This window comes from Protomyctophum parallelum, assembly GCF_964188405.1.
Source record: "Protomyctophum parallelum genome assembly, chromosome: 1".
NCBI lineage: Eukaryota > Metazoa > Chordata > Actinopteri > Myctophiformes > Myctophidae > Protomyctophum > Protomyctophum parallelum.
Genome location: NC_139697.1, coordinates 29,609,111 through 29,627,681, shown reverse-complemented (window position 1 = coordinate 29,627,681; position 18,571 = coordinate 29,609,111). Strand labels below are relative to the sequence as shown.

General features: G+C 41.8%; 1 protein-coding gene across 1 annotated transcript; it reads right to left on the bottom strand.

Annotated features, from left to right (window-relative positions):
- Positions 1–7,927: 7,927 nt before the first annotated feature.
- On the bottom strand, positions 7,928–17,925 carry she (Src homology 2 domain containing E). The gene is made up of 6 exons (XM_083769056.1): positions 16,856–17,925; positions 14,193–14,316; positions 12,050–12,292; positions 10,796–11,030; positions 9,746–9,865; positions 7,928–9,409 (listed from the first exon to the last, which is right to left on the bottom strand). The coding sequence occupies exons 1-6, from the start codon at positions 17,345–17,347 to the stop codon at positions 9,226–9,228; spliced, it is 1,398 nt and encodes a 465-aa protein (XP_083625182.1). The 5' UTR covers positions 17,348–17,925; the 3' UTR covers positions 7,928–9,225.
- Between the last annotated feature and the right edge of the window lie 646 nt (positions 17,926–18,571).

The window sequence follows — 18,571 nt, the reverse complement described above, 5'->3', positions numbered from 1 at the left end:
CTCAACCCTGGGCAAACAGTGTAACTGTGCATAGAGGTTATATGATATATCTGATTGGACAGTTTGTCCAATTTCTCTCCTGATTGGATACAACTAGTTTAAATAGCTGGAGAGCTGTGGAAACCTTAAACGTATCGCAATGCTGCTTGCAGTTAGATAATTTCAGAATCATTAAATATCACTTACACCCATTTAAAATATTTTGGTCGTCAATCTTTCATAATATTATCAACTGGTTTATCTAAATTCATTGTATTGGTGCAGCACTAATACCTCTGTTTCATGACCTTCGATCCCATCTCTTTCATCTCGGTTTCCTGTCTCTCTGCTGTTACCTCCAAATAAAGCAAAAGACTGTGTCAAAAGACACATACCGGTATATCTATAAATGCACCAAGTCTCTGTATGTACTTATGTCTGTAACCCACGTAACTCGAGAACCGTCCACCCCACCGACTTCAAATTCGACATTGAGTCGGACGGACACACGGTTGTCCAGAACCACCACAAAAGGCCTCTGCCCGGGCTCTGGACAGGCAGAGCTGGCCTGTTCTGACATCACAACACTCCATATTTGGGCATGACTGACACAGAACTCCATATATAGGAAAAGAAAAGGAAGGGTCACAGAGACAGATACAGAAATCTCCATATATGGGCAGAAAAGGGACACAGACAGATGGGTGGAATGGGTACTCTGACACGGGTACAACGGGTAATGCATAGCCAGGTGGGGCAGGGCATGGATCTTCAACTTCCATCGTTAACGACTCAGTGCTCTACAGCCGGGCACCAGTCTAATACATACAAAAAAATAAAAAATAAATAAAGGCGGCTGGAACAAGTTATACCCTTTGGGCTGTATTTTGTGCGTCTTACCAGGTCTTATTACCTAACTTGAGTAAACTAAAGACCTGGAGGCGTGATCAATGCTCTTTGGACACTCAGAATAGCCAAATGGCATTGATCACGCCTCCAGGTCTTTAGTTTACTCAAGTTGGGTAATAAGACCTGGTACTTAAGACACGCAAAATACAGCCCTTTATGTCCATCTGTTATCTCAGATGGCACTGAGGTGAGAGTATCAGATGCTTACCCGTCATTGGATGCATTCCTTCACTTTAGCATCGAGAGGTTAACTTCCTTTGGGACAGTTTGTAAATATAACGAAGTGTCGCTCCGGGACGGACAGGTGTGTAACAGGCTGGGAGGGAATCAGTACCCACCCCAAAAACTAGAGACAACACTGCCCCAGTGGGGATGTGTTCAACTTCAGTGGACCACTGGACCTGTTTCTTCTTCACCTGTGCAACGATCTTGAATTACGCCTGGCTGAGCCTGTGACTGAGATGATTTAGGTTCTGTTGGTCTCCTGGCTCTGATGGGACCTGTTGTCACACAAGAGGTACCATCTCAGTTCAGTGGACAAGACCAAGCCAACAGTCTAAACCCCTCAGCTGAGTCTAGGACAAGTAACCATTTGTAATATCACTATTTGTCCGCTCCTGATCCTGATCCGCACCGGATCAGCCTGATTTCAGCTTGAGGCGCAGTGGAATATCCCTTTAAACAGAGGCAAGATTATTTGTACAGCACATTTCGAGTTTCAACGCGACAATTCAAAGTGATTTACACAAAACATTAAGTTAAGGTATTAACAAACAAACTTGTAAAAGAAACACTTTATAAATGATAAACTTTTAAACACAATTACTGATAGCTATTAAATAGTTAATATAAAAAGAAGCTCAAATAGAATAGGTGTCTCTGTTGCTGCTCCATAACCATATGCATAACCTGTATGCAGGATGGCACTATGGTGTCAGGGTTGACTCCCACTGGCACCATCTACAGTAAAAAATCTCTCATGGAACTGTAAGGTGCTATTCATGAAGTCTGGTCAAATACTGTAATTCTCTATAATATCACTATAATATTCTTCTTCTTTTTTTAAACCATTGTAGGTAGGTATGGCATAGATCCAGCAAGTCATGCAAACTGTATCTAAAGCCCACTTAACCTCAAAGGGCAAACTTTGTTTCCCTCCTGCCACCCGTGGTTGGTGCCGCCATTGTGATGCAAGAAGAGGAAAACACAAAGCCAGACACATGTCACTGGTGCACCGACTGATATGGCTGGCAGGAGCACTTGGGTTACCAGGTCAGGTCAAGCGACACCAATGTCAAACTGCCACGTCCATCAGACACAGACAGATGACCTCGGCTGTCACACAGAAGCTAGGGTAACATGTAGAGATCACGTGAGAGCAGAGGCAGTGTGTAGTTGTGCACGCTGTTGAGCAGGACATGTTTATTTCGAATGTGTCAATAAAAACACAACATTTGAAATTTTGAAATCACTTAGAAAAACGCCCCTCACTTCACACCCGTGTGAAGTGAGGGGCGCTCTTATCATCATACGTCATCATATATCATCTCAATCTGGCCAATCACAATTTGCGTCCTCGCGATTTGTCTTTGTGTTTACACACTTTTGTCTTCAATGTTTGTGTTTACACAGACCCTCAAAGCTGGACATAGTAGTAATTATAATCAAAAATGTTGTGAACATTGGAAAATATGTATATGAACCCTTTCTCATCCCCAAATGTTCAAACACTGACTTCAGATGCCATGGGTGATCTGGTTTTGCCACTCATTGAGCTGGTCAGACTTAACACGTTCTTCTCAGATCATGTCGTATCATGGGTCAGCACTCAGTATCATGGTCAGTATCATGGTCAGTATCATGTCAGTATCATGGTCAGTATCATTGTCAGTATCATAGTAGTCAGTATCATGGTCAATGTCATGGTCAGTATAACTATCACATCAGTATCATCATGCCAGTATCATATCATAATATCAGTATCATGGTCAGTATAATGTCAGTATTATGGTCAGTGTCATGGGCAGTATCATGGTCAGTATTGTGGCAAACCAGGGGAAACAGCCAGGCCTATTCCCCACAGAAGGAGGCTGGGGGAAGTGAAGGAGGGAGTATATCACCCTGTACAGGTATTGCAGCCAATGGGAGCCTGGACATGGACGCACCTGCAGCCAGTAAGGCAATCAACAGAAGCTTTTAAATAGCCGCCGCCCAAGCTGCCTGGTGAGTCAGTTTGGACTAATGGAGGCGTGAGGAAGCTGGTATGAGGGATATCTCACAAGTGAGTAAAAGATTTAACTCAAACCTTTGGACCCACTTAGATGTGCTGTGCGTGTATTGTGGCTCACCTGGTCTCGTTCTCTCTCTCTCCCTCCCTCCTAGGCCGACTGAACTCCACAAGGGAGAGCATACAGCATTACAGCACTCTCCCCCACCTGAATACATTAGTCACTAGCTCTTGATCTCTCTCTGCTCTACCCACAGGTCTGTGCATAGAAGCCCAAGCCCCTGACAGGAGGAACCCCAAGTTGACGTTTTGCCCCGTTTTCCCCTTTCCCTAACAAGTTAATAAAAGACAATTTACAAGTTACATGTTGAATCTGACTCTGAGCCTCTTATTTTATTGTGAATCTGGCCTATTCTCCCCTGTATGTATCATGGTCAGTATCATGGTCAGTATGTATCATGGTCAATGTGTATCATGGTCAGCATCATGTCAGCATCATGTCATTATCGTGGTCAGTAACTCAGTATCTGTCGTATCATACAGGCTTCTGCCACCACCATCATTACCACATTTTGTTTGATTGAAAGAGGGATAGCCAAGATGGATAGCCTGCATGCCTGGATGACATATATTTTGCTACAATCAATCTCAGTTGATTAAAAGGCCTTGCCACCACGAACTAAGATTGTGTTTTAAATGACCATTTACCATACTTCTGAACTTTAGTAGTTAAACATTTCTCGTAAGCTTACAAAGAGATTAATTAGCAGTATGTAATAAACTTTAAAGCATAATATATCCTGGAAAAGACCCACGGAGATTACAAACCTTGTCAACAGTGCTGCATACAGATTAAGCTTTGTTGTATACTAAACAATCCTGAGTGTCAAGTTAACTATAGAGCGTGAAACAGCTTTGGCACCACTGATGTACAGTTTGTACACCCGTATGCCTAATGATTTCTTTCTCTGCCAGTTTTCAAATTCCTGCAAATGTTTAGTAGTAGTTAGTAGAGTTGTGTTATGTACAGCACTAGCTCCTAATAGTTAATTTATTATGGAATGACTGCTTGATTAAGATATTGCGTTAAAATGTTATAATTGACCATTTGCAGATGTGGCCTTCTTGCCATCAGAGTTTGGAAGGGCTAGTTTACAGTAAAGCAACGTCCTGCTGCCTCCTGCATTATACATTTCAAAAACAGGTGGTACACTGGACAGTTGAGTGATATCTAACGAGCACTTCCAAACTGCAACACTTGAAAAATAATCACCTGCAAGGAAATAATGTAGAACATGTCTACAGTGGATTTTTATGAAACAAACACTTTGAGGATAGAAAGAGAATAATTCAAGCTTTTCATACAGCTGCAATGTTGGTGAGTTCTTGTTTAATACAATCAGATAGGACTTTTCTGTTTGGATGTATGGGCTGTCAATGGGAAATTGCACCTAGTTACCACCCTGCCATTAAAGGTATATTCAGTGATTTCACTCAAAAAAACCTTAGGTTTCGTTTTTGGCTAAGGTTTTTTGACCCCCAGGGGTTAACTGGGGACAGGGAGGAACTCCTTATATGGCCAGCACACTCTATAGTAGGGACGATTATCACAACAAAACAAAAAAATAAGTGATATTTGAATTAAGTGAAATCACTGAATATACCTTTAACTTATATGGCAAGATGGCCGCGGTGTGCATATGGTCAATAGCGTAGTATCGGCTTGAATCAAACATCAGGGTATATCCCCATTACCGCATCACGCAATTTTTTGCCTGGTTTCTGTTTTACTGACTGGCGTATTGTTGGCAGTGCCTTGTCCTTGCTTAGAGTCAAGGTGAAGCTGATGACAGACAGACATCAGACTCATGTAACATTGATGGATGGAGGAAGGTAAAAGGAGATAGATAGATAAAGGTAGGGAAGGAGCTGGACGGTGTCAGTTGCTCCTTTTTTCATTCACGTTAAGTGTCTTTGATACGGGTGCAATGTAATGCTACTACTCTTACATCTTTAGTGCTGTGTTTACCTAAGATTGCCCTAAAGGCGGTTTCTTTCAAGTACATAAGCCGTTTGTCCCAGCATCAACCCTAAACATGATCCCCTGCTAAGAGTTAAACTCAATCTCCTAACCAACCCTTTACCTAACCTCTCGACTCTAAACTGCCATAATAATCTACCATACTCTCGTTTAGCAAAAGGGACCACTTGGATGTGCAAGATACATTACTGGATCACCTGATGCCAACAGCATTAAGGACTCTTTAGATCCAGATGCACCGTAAGGATGGTTTACATACGGTAGGTAGAGGGCTATAGGTCACAGGGACAAACGCAACACATCATGGTGCTATCCAGAGATCTATACAGTGAGAATGTCTGGTCATATCGATGCACACTGTGGCGTAGCTTACTAGGTAGAGGCCACCAGGTAATCAGAAGGTCATCAATCGGTTTGCCTCCCTGCCCCGGTCTAGGTATGCGTCGAAGTGTCCCTGGGAAAGACACTTAACCCCTATCTTCTACACCTGGCTGGGCAATCGTCATGATTCATAACTATCCTGCCATCAGCTGGATGAAGCTGAAAAAGGAATTTCCTTCCCCAGATTAATATGATAATCAACTAGAAAAAGTGCCCTTCTGGGCACAGGTCTCCACCAGGAGGATAGGAATGTTTAGGAGTAATATAAACATGTTTTTTGTTTGTTTGTTCCAATCTTTGCCAATCAGGATGGAATATGGGAAATGGTACAGATCCGTGTTGATCGCACGCATGCACAATCCACCTGTTGGTGGCGCTATAACAGGCCAATGTGAAATGGGTGGGCTATATTCCTCAGCCTAGTAGGAAAGTGCGTGAAAGATTTCACGTCAAATTGCACGCTGCGTTCATGATTTGAGGCTTTTTGTTCAAAACAGGCCAATCCTGCAAAATTTGAAAGCCAATGTTAGCCAATTAGGATGGAATATGAAATATCAGACACATCCGTCTTGAGCACATGACTATGGAGATAGCCTACTGTGTAACGATTTGCGGGATTTTTGGACAAAATCCGGACGAGTAATATCTTCTTCTCTGCTACCGTGGAGTCCGTCCTCCTCTATGGCTGTGAATGCTGGACACTTAAACAAGCCCTACAGAAATCCCTGGACGGGTGCTACACCAGAATGTTACGTGTGGTACTTAACATCAACCAGGATGAGCACATCACCAACAAGCTTCTGTACGGGGCATTACCAAGTGTAACAGAGAAGATAGTAGTAAGGAGGATGAGACTAGCTGGCCACTGCCACCGACATCAAGAACTCCCGGCCAAAAAGCTTGTACTGTGGGAACCAACACACGGGCATCGATCGAGAGGACGTCCCACACCTACCTACGTGGACGTACTAAAGAAAGATACTGGTGCGGAAAGCACAAAGGAGCTGGCCAGATGTATGGAGAACCGAGATGACTGGAGACGCCGATGGAGGGCTCGTCTGAGGACGACGTAGAGAGAGAGAGAATATCCAAAAATGTGTTTTACAAAAGTCGGCCTCCTGGTGGCGCTCTAAAAGCCAGATGTGAACTAGAGAGACTGTGTACCAATTTGCGATGTTTGGACAAAATCTGTAGGTGTACTGTGCAAAAACTTGTTTTGCACAAAGCGGCCTCCTGGTGGCGCTATAACAGGCCGTTCTGGAAATTTTCATCGTTGGCATCCAGGGAGTGTGTGTGCAAAATTTGGCATCGACCGGGTTAACAGATTAGCTGCTCACGGACGGACGGACGGACGGACGGACGGAGTGCAAAACATACTCTCCCCCCATGCCTTCGGCCTGGTGGAGACAAAAATCAAATCAAAATTGTCTATTGCAGGGATCCCACCTGTGATGCTTTTGTACAGAGCTTAATCTCTCCGATTTTGGGAGGTGTACTTCCAGACTCTATATAGCATTCAGAGTACAATAGTATGAGACTAATGGAGAACTGAACAGGAAATGTTTATGCCACCTTGTGGAAAGGGGAACAACAGCGTTCGCCTGTTTTCACAGAATACTTTTTTATATGATTTGCCCAGAATAGGGCTAATAATGTAATTTCAGAATCTGTAAAGCAAACTGGTCTGAGTTTCACACACTATGAAATAGGCTAACCTGCTTTCATCATAATAAGAGCACACTGTCCAAACACCCTGTTTTGTAATATCTTAATAGCTGACTTGTGGAAGTCAAAGAAAAGCTCACTGGGGATTTCAGCATTGGGAACGTTTATTAAAATCAGTTATACAATTCATTTGTGTTTCAACAACATGTATAAACATTATATCCACATAAAAACATACATTCTCTTGGGGTGGTGATACAAAAAAAATATGTTCTAATTAGGGCAATATGGCCAACATTTCTGGTAAAAGAAACGAAAAATAAAGTATTTTTTCATCAAATATCTTCTCATAAAGACACTGCTATAGAATTAGAGCAACAATGCTGAACTCTTTGTCAGCCCATCAGAGTTGCCCTAAATGTTTTCCTGTTTGTCTCTAACTAATGAATATGCACAACAGGTTTGCACTTTGAGTTACACTTAAATTCTAAAGAGAAATGACGACAACAAAACAATTAACGCAATAGATTAGATTGGCACATCTCAATTAGCACCAGAGGGTAGAAAGAATAGATGTTATGTTGAACTCATTAGGATCAAAATGAGCAATAGAACCATATTACAAGAGATGATAAGATAGCAACATTTTCTTGCTAAATTGTTATTGCATTTCAGGATTGGTTCTTATTTTCTTAAGTGTGTGTGTGTGTGTGTGTGTGTGTGTGTGTGTGTGTGTGTGTGTGTGTGTGTGTGTGTGTGTGTGCGAGCGAGCGTATCAGATAGAAACAAAGAGAATGGCTTCTTTTAAATAGACTACAAAATACAGTGCAATATTTCACCACTGAACCCCATTATAAATCACAACTGCCTTAATAAAATTATTTTGAATTAATGATCTGATTATCTATACAGAAATAACTCAGAATAAACAACTTTTAGCTGTGAAGAAACATGATTTTAGGGGCATGATTTAAACATAACGGTCAGTTTCCATAATGAAATACACTAATCTAAAGCCATGGCACATTGCATCAGTCACAATGCTTCACAGTCCAGATGGTAGGACACAATTCCCTCATTCACAGTAAAATGTAGCAGAGATCCTCAAGTGGGCTAAAGGGAATTCAAACCAATAAGAGCATAATTTACTAATCTGCTGTGAGCATAAACATAAAGAAGCTACACTTTGTTATTCATCTGTTGGTACACAGTATGCCGTAAAAAAAGAAATTGTGTCGATTTTTCTGTTACAAAGAAAGAAGAGCTATTCAGAGGGTTCAGTTGGTGCAGTGTGCCAGCACGTCCACCAGAGGGGGAACTCAACAGGGCTTTCTCCCCATAATAGTACATTCTGCTTCATGATCAGCTGTGGCAAAATGCCTTGATATATTTTCGTATTGAATCATGTAACTTCAATGTAATATATGCATAAATTGTAAAACCCTGAATAATTAAAGTATATATAAAAGCAAATATCACTAATAATCTCTGCATCATTCCAGATAGAGATTCAGAAGAACAATTACACACACACAAAAAAAGAAGAAAAAAAAGAAAACCCTCAAAACTGTATGCATCTTCCTGTCCCAATCACGCTGGGAATTGTGCAATAAAAGTGTCGTGCCAGCTGTATTGTGCTACTCCCATGTTCACATGCAAAACATGCAGTCTGGGTGTTTTGCATCAACTGCACAAGAACAGAAAGGAAAAGGGAACAGTAGCAGTACACAGAGAGCTGCTTCTGCCCCTCTGGTTATCAAGTAAGAATGACAACTATAACACATACAGAAAGGTAATATGGATGAATGAATATGGAATGAGATGTTTAAAAACAAAAAAAGGATGGGAAACAAGCAGTGGATGTACGCATGATGTCACCAGTCTATCCAACAGTCTATCCAACGTATATTACTGGATGGGTTTGTTTTCTCTGTGACACTTTAGTTCCCTGCAGATTCCAGAGGTGTGAGTTGGTTTTTTTTGCTCACCTCAGCAAGGTGGGGGTGTGAGCAGGGGGTCGGAGTCAGTGAATACGTGACACAGGGTGCAGGAAGGTCATGTGCTCAGCACCATTGAAAGGCAGGCGTTGAGTGCTGTAGTGATGCACCACCTCAGGGATGCTGGGGAAAACACAGCTGCTCTGGTCCAGAGTGTAGCCGTTCTCCTTGGTCTGAGCCACAATGATGTGAACGCACCCCTGGCTGGTTCTGAATCAGAGGAAAAGAAGGGCATGGAACAGTTGAGAGTAAACCCCACCTAAAGTCTTAGTTGTGAAATAGATTAGAATCCACTCAATGAAAAGCTAATATACTGTACATCTTTACAATGGAATGATGTTACATAAACTAGGATTAGGGAGCTAACTAATCAATCAATTTGAATATGGATGAAATTGTACAGGCCAATGATGTCATTCATTTATCACGTGAGGACTTAATAAATCTAAATGAGTTTACCACATACTCAATCCATTCCTTGTAAATACATTATGTTGTCAATTAAGCCATTTAATCATAGCAGAGACAAGTTTACATTTCACTCACTTGAGGGCGATAGAGTACTTGCTGGTGCCTGATTCACTGTTCCTGACCAGGAAGCTGGCCTCCTTACAGGACTGCAGTTGAAATTCTGCCTCCTGGCGAGTCACACAGCCATGGTACCAGCTGAAATAATTACAGGTTAATTTATTTAATGACTTCTCATCTACTACTGATTGAATGCAGGAACTTGAACTTGTTTTTGCTTCCTTAAAGGGTTACCGGTAGTTGTGATTTTTGTACTTGCTGTAGGAAATACTTGCCATTAATATAGTGGTTGCAAAGGTATTAATTGATTGCCTGAGTCCCGTGATGGGAGTTCTGGTCTGTTTTTGGTGACTATTAGTTCCGGTCAGTTGGTGGAGGTCTGGGGGACACTCATTAAAAATAAATTAATCCACAAAACTAACGTAATTTGTATTGTTATTAACCATTTCTACCCCTTTGACTCACGGAACTATTTGTGCTGCTGTTGGCATAGTGATACTGGAAAATAGTTCCATGTGACAGAGGGGTGAGAGTTGCACTATATGGTAGAAATAGGTCAACAATACAAATGACGCTAGTTTTGTGGATTCATTTATTTTTAAGGAGTGGCCAACAGACCCCCACCAAATGACCGTAACCAACAGGCCAGAACTCCCACCATGGGACTCAGGCAATCAATCAACACCTTTGCAACCACTATATGCAAGTATTTCCTAAAGCTTTAAGTCCAAACATCTGAACTAACCCTTTAAGCCCCATTGGAAACAGCATGACAATTTAAATTAATTAATGTTTGGAACATTTACAATGATTATGCTTTGTAAATGAAACATTCTGGAACGAAGTTCATTGAAAAAGTGAAACATCAGCACATTCTGTGTTATGATATACATTCAAAGAATATTTAGCAACATTTAGCAATCCAGAGTTTAGTACTGCCTATCTTCCTTCCTTCCTTCCTTCCTTCCTGCCTTCCTTCCTTCCTTCAATATTCAGTAGTTTCATTCCATTCTCTGTTTCCAGAATCTTAATGCCCAGTATAACAATCGTTCTTTACATTACACTCACCTCTGTTTCTCCAGGGGTAGGGTGGGGTCCACTCGGCAGACCTCAGCTTCAGGGCTGCTGCTGGGGGTGGGGGAGACAGGGGACAGACTGGGCGAGGACTTCAGGATCTTCTGGGTCCAGCTTTTCTGTCTCAGATGCTGCTGCTGGGTAGGAGGATGCTGGGGCTGCTTGGTGAGGGTGAGGTGAGGGGCATCATCTTTGGTTGGAGAATGGCGTTCAGTACTGTCAAACTGAGCTGGAAGACAAATAGGGCAAGGGATAGGGATATTAACTTTCATCTCATGCTCAGCCTTTATTTTCTCTGGGTGAGGGTCTGGATGGGGTGATAAAAGTTCCACATAGGCCTGGACAGAGTCTGCTTTGTGCCTTGCGTGGGGGAGACAAACGCGCACAAAAATATGCAAGTTTATTTTAATCATTATATAGTCCTTCTGTTGCTAGTGTAGGCTTGTCGGTCTATTATCACTATTAATGTGCAAGCATCTACTCGTCCACTAGATGGCAGCTATGACAGATTGGATCATTGTACAAACTACTGATATGTGCCACCTTTTCTTTTTCTTCTTTTTTTAAAGTTGAGATGTAGTTAGTTATAACTGTATAGAGTGAGTTTTACACTAGGCCTATATCATCATAATTTAACTAGACTACCACTGCCTGCATGTCCTGGCCAATCTACAAGCTCACACCGCACTTGCAAGCTTGAAACCTGTTTATTCTAATTTAATTGACCCAGTTTTGCGTCTCTTGCTAGTGATGTATTATTTGTCAACTGCCATACTTGCCCTTTCAAATCAGTGCAAGTGCATGTGCCACTGCATGCTTAACTGTCTCCATGAGTGACTTTGCTGCCAAAGCAGTTCACCATGTCATATATGGAAAATCATACATGGAAAGCCACCAAACACTATTGCTGTAAATTGTTTGGGCATATTCATGGCTGAAGTTTATCCAGGGGCAAAATTTTAAACAGCAACCTTTGACGAGTCACAGTATGGTGAGGATATAGCTGTGTTTTCAGTCAATTCCCTTTCCTCACCATTTGGTTAGCCCTGCCAGTTCCCAGTTGACAGTATTAACGTTAATTATTAAATTGATCAAAAGCTTTTAACTATAGCTATGTGATAAATAACTTATTGACTGACATTCGCTGTCCTTGTTTAGATAATTTTGAATGATATAATTATGTAACTTGGTTTCAAGACACAACATGCTTTGTCCTGCATAAATGAAAGACCCCAGAGTTTAATTTACCTGATAGAGTTTTGACTATATGCTCCTTCTTCCACTCCCAAGGTAGCTCATACTCTGTGGAGGGGCGGGGGTCCAGCTCCGGGCGGCTGACCGGGGTCTTGACAGTTTCGCCGTCACCACCCCCCTCGTAGGGAATGTCATAGATCTGAAGTGGCGCTGGCCGACTTTCCTCCACAGTCACCTCGCCTCCCTCCAGCAGGACGCACACCTTCAGCAGGTCCTTGGACCCCCTCCGTCTTATTTCTGAACAGAGACAATGGGCAAGAAAAAGACAAATGTTTTTCTTACATCCCCCATATTCACATACTGTAGCTGTATACATTCACACCTAGGTGTCTGCCCAGTTACCAGCTGCTTTGGCAGAATGGTTAAGGTTATTAGTGCCTTGCTCAAGGAAATCTTCATGGTAGTTGCTTAGGGAGTAGAGAGCAGATTATTTTGGGGGATTTAAAAACCAATCTCCGTTCTGGGCATCCAACGTCATTAATTATTAAGGCCAACGTCCCGGGCACTCAAACTGTTAACTGGGTACTTTAACAATGTCTAGTTTGACAGTGAAAATGTAATCTTGGTGTTGCAGTATGTGTAGAACAAAAAAAAAAGGACAGGACGACATACATTGTTATTAGGGGAAAGCTGGGGAGATGACATGCTGACCCACAGGCTTAAGCTGTCAAGGCATTTCCACACAGTGAGCCAGCACTATGAGCTTTTAATGAGGATTAGTCAAAATTATTCCACAAAGTCACAAATCCAGTGATATACAAGCTAGTTGAAGCTACTTATTCAAACAATTAGGAACAGACTTTGGAAATTCAATCAGGATGGAAATGTGCTTTGAAGCGGCTTGGAAAAACTACATAATAATCTCTTTAAAAATATGGTGTGTGTCATATGGATGATAGTTCCTTTATAGAAAGTGCCAAAAGACAATCAGTTAAGCCAATACATCTCATGCTATTTCTTAAACACAGCAGCAATATCTGACTCTGCCTTACTTCCATGGCTTGATGTACTAAATATGACATGGTTCATAAACTAGTCTCATATCCCCCAAGTGGGCTTTCCCAAGGAAACCTGAAGGTAGACTAGGCAGCGACAGGAGTCAGGTCTACCAGAGTGCTATGCTATAAACCATTTCAGAGACACAGCGGGCTATTGTGTAACCATTTTGGGTAAAACAATGGCATGACGGAATGAAAGGTCAGGAGAGCACGTGATTGGACGACTGACCGACAGTCTTCCTGGATGCTGGGAAGTGTTGAGAATTGGCCAGAGAGGTCCATATAGGGGGCCATGTGGAGCTGTGTCCGAGAGGGGGGGGGGGGGGGGTCACCGAGGGCCAATTTCCTTTTCGTAGAATAGTACCAGGAAACAGAGACAGGAAAAAGGAAGCAGAGACAGGAAACTGCGCCCATTGTCCTAGCACAACACAGTTGCCGTGGCAACCCCATGGGGTACGGGCAGCTCTAGGGGAGCGGGTTCACATTCTAGTTGCTTATTAGCCTGGCTAGACTGAAAATGTCAGTTCTGTCATTCACACGCAGAACACGCATACGCTAAATGTTGAAGCCCAGCACTCAAGTCAGGAGCACACATTCACTAGTAATGCCAAATTGAACTACCCAACCCTTCCTACTCGACAGTCGACACAGATCAGCATACCACTTAAACCCTATACTTTGTTGACCAGGGTTACATGGCCCCCTCCTTTTTTCCCTCTACGGTCTGCGATGCATTGAGCTTGTGTTTTGCTTTTACAGAATGCTTGCCTATTATGATATGCCCAGAATTTGGAGGCTAGGGTTCATGTGTTCATGCTAGCATTTACTTTTAGCACATGTTGTTCTACAAAGCATTAGAATGTGTGAATATTAGGAGTTTAGTTTCTTGTTCAAAGACACTTCAACAGCAGAATGCAGTTCTGTTCTGATAGAGCACTTGCAGTTGTCAAGACTTTAATACCTATACACTGGCATACAGTACTCTCTTATCCCACCCTACATACCCTACCTACGGGATAATTAATCAATTCTGTATCAATTCATTCAATACAGAGTCTCCCACTCTGTATTGTCATTACCAGTGACACAGCAAAACAGGTCCATTTTCCAGAGTTATATGAACAGCATGCAGCTCTCACCAGTGATCATCTGCTGGGCATCGTAAGGCTCCATATAGCCATCATTCTCTCCCACTCTCTCTGCATCCCTCTCTCTGGTCTTCTGTGCATCAAACGGATCTGCGTAGTCTTCAAGGATGATCACCTGATACAAAATCACACATTGTAAAATTGTTAATTGAGAGAATACAGAACTGTAAATGAACATGATTTTACTGTGTATTATTGAATTTGATTTTAGAACTAAAACCAAAACAGGGTTACTGCCAGAGGCAATACAAAATGTGAATAAAACTCAAATTATCGCATTTAAGCCTGTAAGAAATGTCTGACACCTGCCTGGTGATGTAATATGAAGGATGTGATTTCAAGCAAGAATAAACTGTAAGCTGTGAGATAAGGATCAGCTATTCAAAATTATATCCAACCGGCGCCACTACTGTAAATATTGTTCAAAGGCATATCATTATCATTGTCATCATGGCCTGCTCTGTGTCGTAAAGCCCACTCTCCTTACATTCACACCTACAGTATCTGCTGAAAACCACCTGTATGTGAGTCACAAGTTCACAACTGACTGATCAGTCACCTTATCAGTGCCTTATACTTTCAAGTTAATCTTAGAACCCAGTGTGTGGTAGACGTATAAATGATACAGAGGGGTTTTCTGTTTTCTACTCTTGGTTTATCCCCAGGTGAGCTCCCTTGACAAGATACTACAAAAATTACATCTCTGGCTGGAATGGTTCAGTGGCTCTTAAAGTGAGGTCTGGGGACACCAGGGGTCCTTGAGGGGGTTCTAGGGAGTCCCCAGGAAAATTTGTTAATATTATAATATAAAAATCAATGTAACCACGTTAACCTTATTTGAAAATAGACGATCTACAAACTCACAATGCAATGTGACGGGTTACGAGCTTGTATATCAACAACTTTGAATACGTTTTCAGATGGGGGTCCACGGCCAAATAGGCTACATATACATTTAGGGGTCCTTGACATCAAAATGTTTGAGAACCACTGGAATAGTGTAAAAGCTTGATAGGCATGGAACACAGGATGTCCTTAACCTGTGTACTCGACAGACAACTTTTGGCAATGCGGATACACATTCACAGAATGCCAGACACACACCTGCGCATGTGCACATCCACACACCCACACCTACATAAACACAGAGGTAGGATACTACAGCATCGTCATCCGACCCTTGACCAGGTTTTGCGTCACAATGTGACTTTCTATGAATCCCACTGTACGGCATATATTTACTCTGGAAACAGATAATAGGTGATTCCCCCTATATAGAGAATCATACACAGATACTGGGGATACAAATGTGATGCATGACACATTTTTCACTTGAACATCTGTTATTTTTGGTGAGTGACACACAAGTATAAATTAGACGGCCGTTACCATACTGCCACTGAGCTACACAGACAATGGACAATGTATTGTATAATGAATAACCCTAACCCTCTGTGTATTATACAACAAGTGTAACATTTACAGTATGTATACATGATGCAAGTGCAATGAGGAATGTATATGCAACTACTGCAATTCAAGTGCAATAATGCATATTTCTTTATCTACCCCTTATCTTTATATTTTTGATAACCAACTACTGTAAAGCACCAAACCTGTTGAGAATAGTGTGTGTAATAAAAAATATTCTAAATTCTTGATTCTGCAGAATAATTTAATTTTTTACAATCTTCAACCTTACAATCTAATTTAAAGAAACATTGAGGATTTTACGGTGGAATGAATCCTCACATGGAAGTGTCACAAATTGACAATGACACTTCCATCACACAGGAACAAGCGAACAAACCTCACTATTCCTCCTCCCTCTTTTATGTTTTTTTTCTTCTTTTATCTTCTCCCTGACACACACACTCTCTCTCTCTCTCTCTCTCTCTCTCTCTCTCTCTCTCTCTCTCGTTTTCTTTTTCTTTTTAAATCAAAGCCAAGCTGGAGGGTACTCAGGTTAGCACCTGAGTGTCAGATAACACAATGCTTTTTATAACATGATAGCCTTCACCAGGGGGGCTGAGCAGAGTGAAAAGAGAGGCGTGAGGGTTGAGGGAGTAGGGGAATACTAGGCCCGAGAAACATTACAGCGGGACAGTGAGGCTCACCCAACCCAAGCTTGTCTGACCATGGCTTTGTGTTCAAGGGTGAGAATCGAGAGGTGGGGGTGGGGGGTTAAGGGGTGAGGAGGAAGAGAGATAGAGAGACAGACTGGGAGGAGTGGATACAATGGGGAAGCAGAGACAAAGGGGGAGGGAGGAAAACCGAAACAATAATATCAATTTTCAGAGCTTGCAACTGGTTCGGCACTACTTTTGTGATTTGTAATTTGTCAACAGTATTGATGACACACACGCACATGCGCGCGCGCGCACACACACACACACACACACACACACACACACACACATTTCTTAGAGCTTAGAGGAGAATGTTTTACACTACTACCAAAATCAGGGCATGGACCAGTGCTGATTACAATCATTCATGTATGTTTCATTCATGAGTCCTGGCTGCACAGTGCACACAATATAGTCTATAAATAAAATTAATTAACTCTGAAGAAACCAGTGGGATATCAAATTGTGTCATAAACAAAGTTACATAAAGAAAGTTACATTATTTTGAGTAGCTTGAGTGCTTACCGTTTCTGTTTTGACTTGTGCTTTTTCAGTCTCATGTACTGCTTGACTGATGGTACCGCTGTTGAAGTTGGGGCCCTTGTCTTGTTTATCCACTCTGATCAGCCGACTGATGTAAGCATTCGCAGAACTCTTCAGAGGCCGATGTTGCTCCTCAAATACTGTATCTGCTTTTGAATTTTTACGACTTTTCCCAGGAAGAAGGCTATCCCAAACTTTCCCATCCTTTAGTGAACCTGTGCCATTTCTCCCTAATTCGATGGCAGAATTTTTTCGATTTCTCCCAGACAAGAGAGAGCCGACTCCTCCACCTACTCCACTGTCAACACCCGAACATTTGCGCTGGCTGCCCTTGGAACCTGTTGCTTTGGTACCGATGCCAGCTACCATCCCAGCAGGTTTGGCTCTTGACTGGGACCCTGATTCGGAGGCAGAACGGATCCTGTCGGTACCGTTCTTCAGATTTATAGGGAACTCTTTGAACCACTTTGCCATTGTAACTAAGGTAGAAAGCTAATAACCTCTCTGCTCCAGCACCTTTTTGCGCCATACACCACGGCCCAAGAGACGCACCTTTAGAAATGACAGTGTCTTCTAACAAAAGACTTCCGTTGCTTCTAGGCTAAACTACAGAATCTAAGTAGGCTAGATCAACATAATTATGATAGGCATGTCATATGTGCCTTGGAATTTGTTATTAAACTATATTAGCCTAGGGCTATCTGTATTAATCCGATTATAGGCTATATGGATAATTTGTCTACAAAAATGAAAACAAAAAATTATAATAATAAAAGGGGAAAAAAATAAATACAATAAATTAAAAAACTGCTCTCTCAGCCATGAAATAGCCTATTCGTCGAGAGAAACGTTTAAATATTCCTACTTTATCCCATTTGTGTTTTTCTTAAATCTGTTCCTTCCATTCAGAGGAAAAGTTATTCCCTTTGCATAAAGAGATGTCTTTGAAGTGGGAAGACTCGGAAGAATCTAAAGTTTTTCTTGCTTCTGATTTGTGGTCCCATTCCTAGAGTAGCTCGTTTATCTGTGTTTTACAACCGTCCTGTATCGCAATCTGGATCCTGACTGCGCTCCGAGTAGAGGGTGGGAATGTTTATGTGGGGGGCAGAGACCAAACCGTTCTACATGGACCAAACACCAATGCGGTGGGCGGTGTGTTGATGGAGAAATCTTCTGGCCTATTTCTAATACAGTATAGGCTAGCAGCTGCATAAAGCTTTGGAAATTGACAAATCGGAAGGGCTGGATGCCCTTGTGCGTATTAAGAAAACTAGCATTGAATTTGTAAAAAATAAATAAATAAAGTGTATACTAATGTAGGCCTATACTGTTCCATTGCCTTGTAATAGCCTATACCCCCATGTCAATTTCAAATTCATGAATATATATAATTACTCATTACTGAATGTTTTAATTGGACTGCTAATTGATGTTGAACCTCTGACCAGACTTGTGCGGCGTTTGAAAGTGGTCCATTCTGGGCCGGCCCATTTGTACTGATGAAGGGTGAGCGAAAGAGCAGACTCAAAGTAAGACATCTCTGACTTCTCTGTGTAGACCATTAAACGTCACGGCTCCAGTCACAGATTATATATATGCGAATTAGCTAAATTGTACTATTTTTGTTTTTATTTTTGTATTTATTGTTTGGGACATTTTTATTTTTACGACACCCCTATTTTCGCTCCCAGTTGAAAC

What these genes read in the sequence shown, in the direction of transcription:
- she (XM_083769056.1), bottom strand. Translation starts at nt 17,347, where the DNA reads ATGGCAAAGTGGTTCAAAGAGTTCCCTATAAATCTGAAGAACGGTACC. An exon ending in TGCCCAGCAGATGATCACTG is followed by an intron (nt 12,293 to 14,192) that starts GTGAGAGCTGCA and finishes GTCTCTGTTCAG; the next exon opens with AAATAAGACGGAGGGGGTCC. An exon ending in CTACCCCTGGAGAAACAGAG is followed by an intron (nt 9,866 to 10,795) that starts GTGAGTGTAATG and finishes TAATTATTTCAG; the next exon opens with CTGGTACCATGGCTGTGTGA.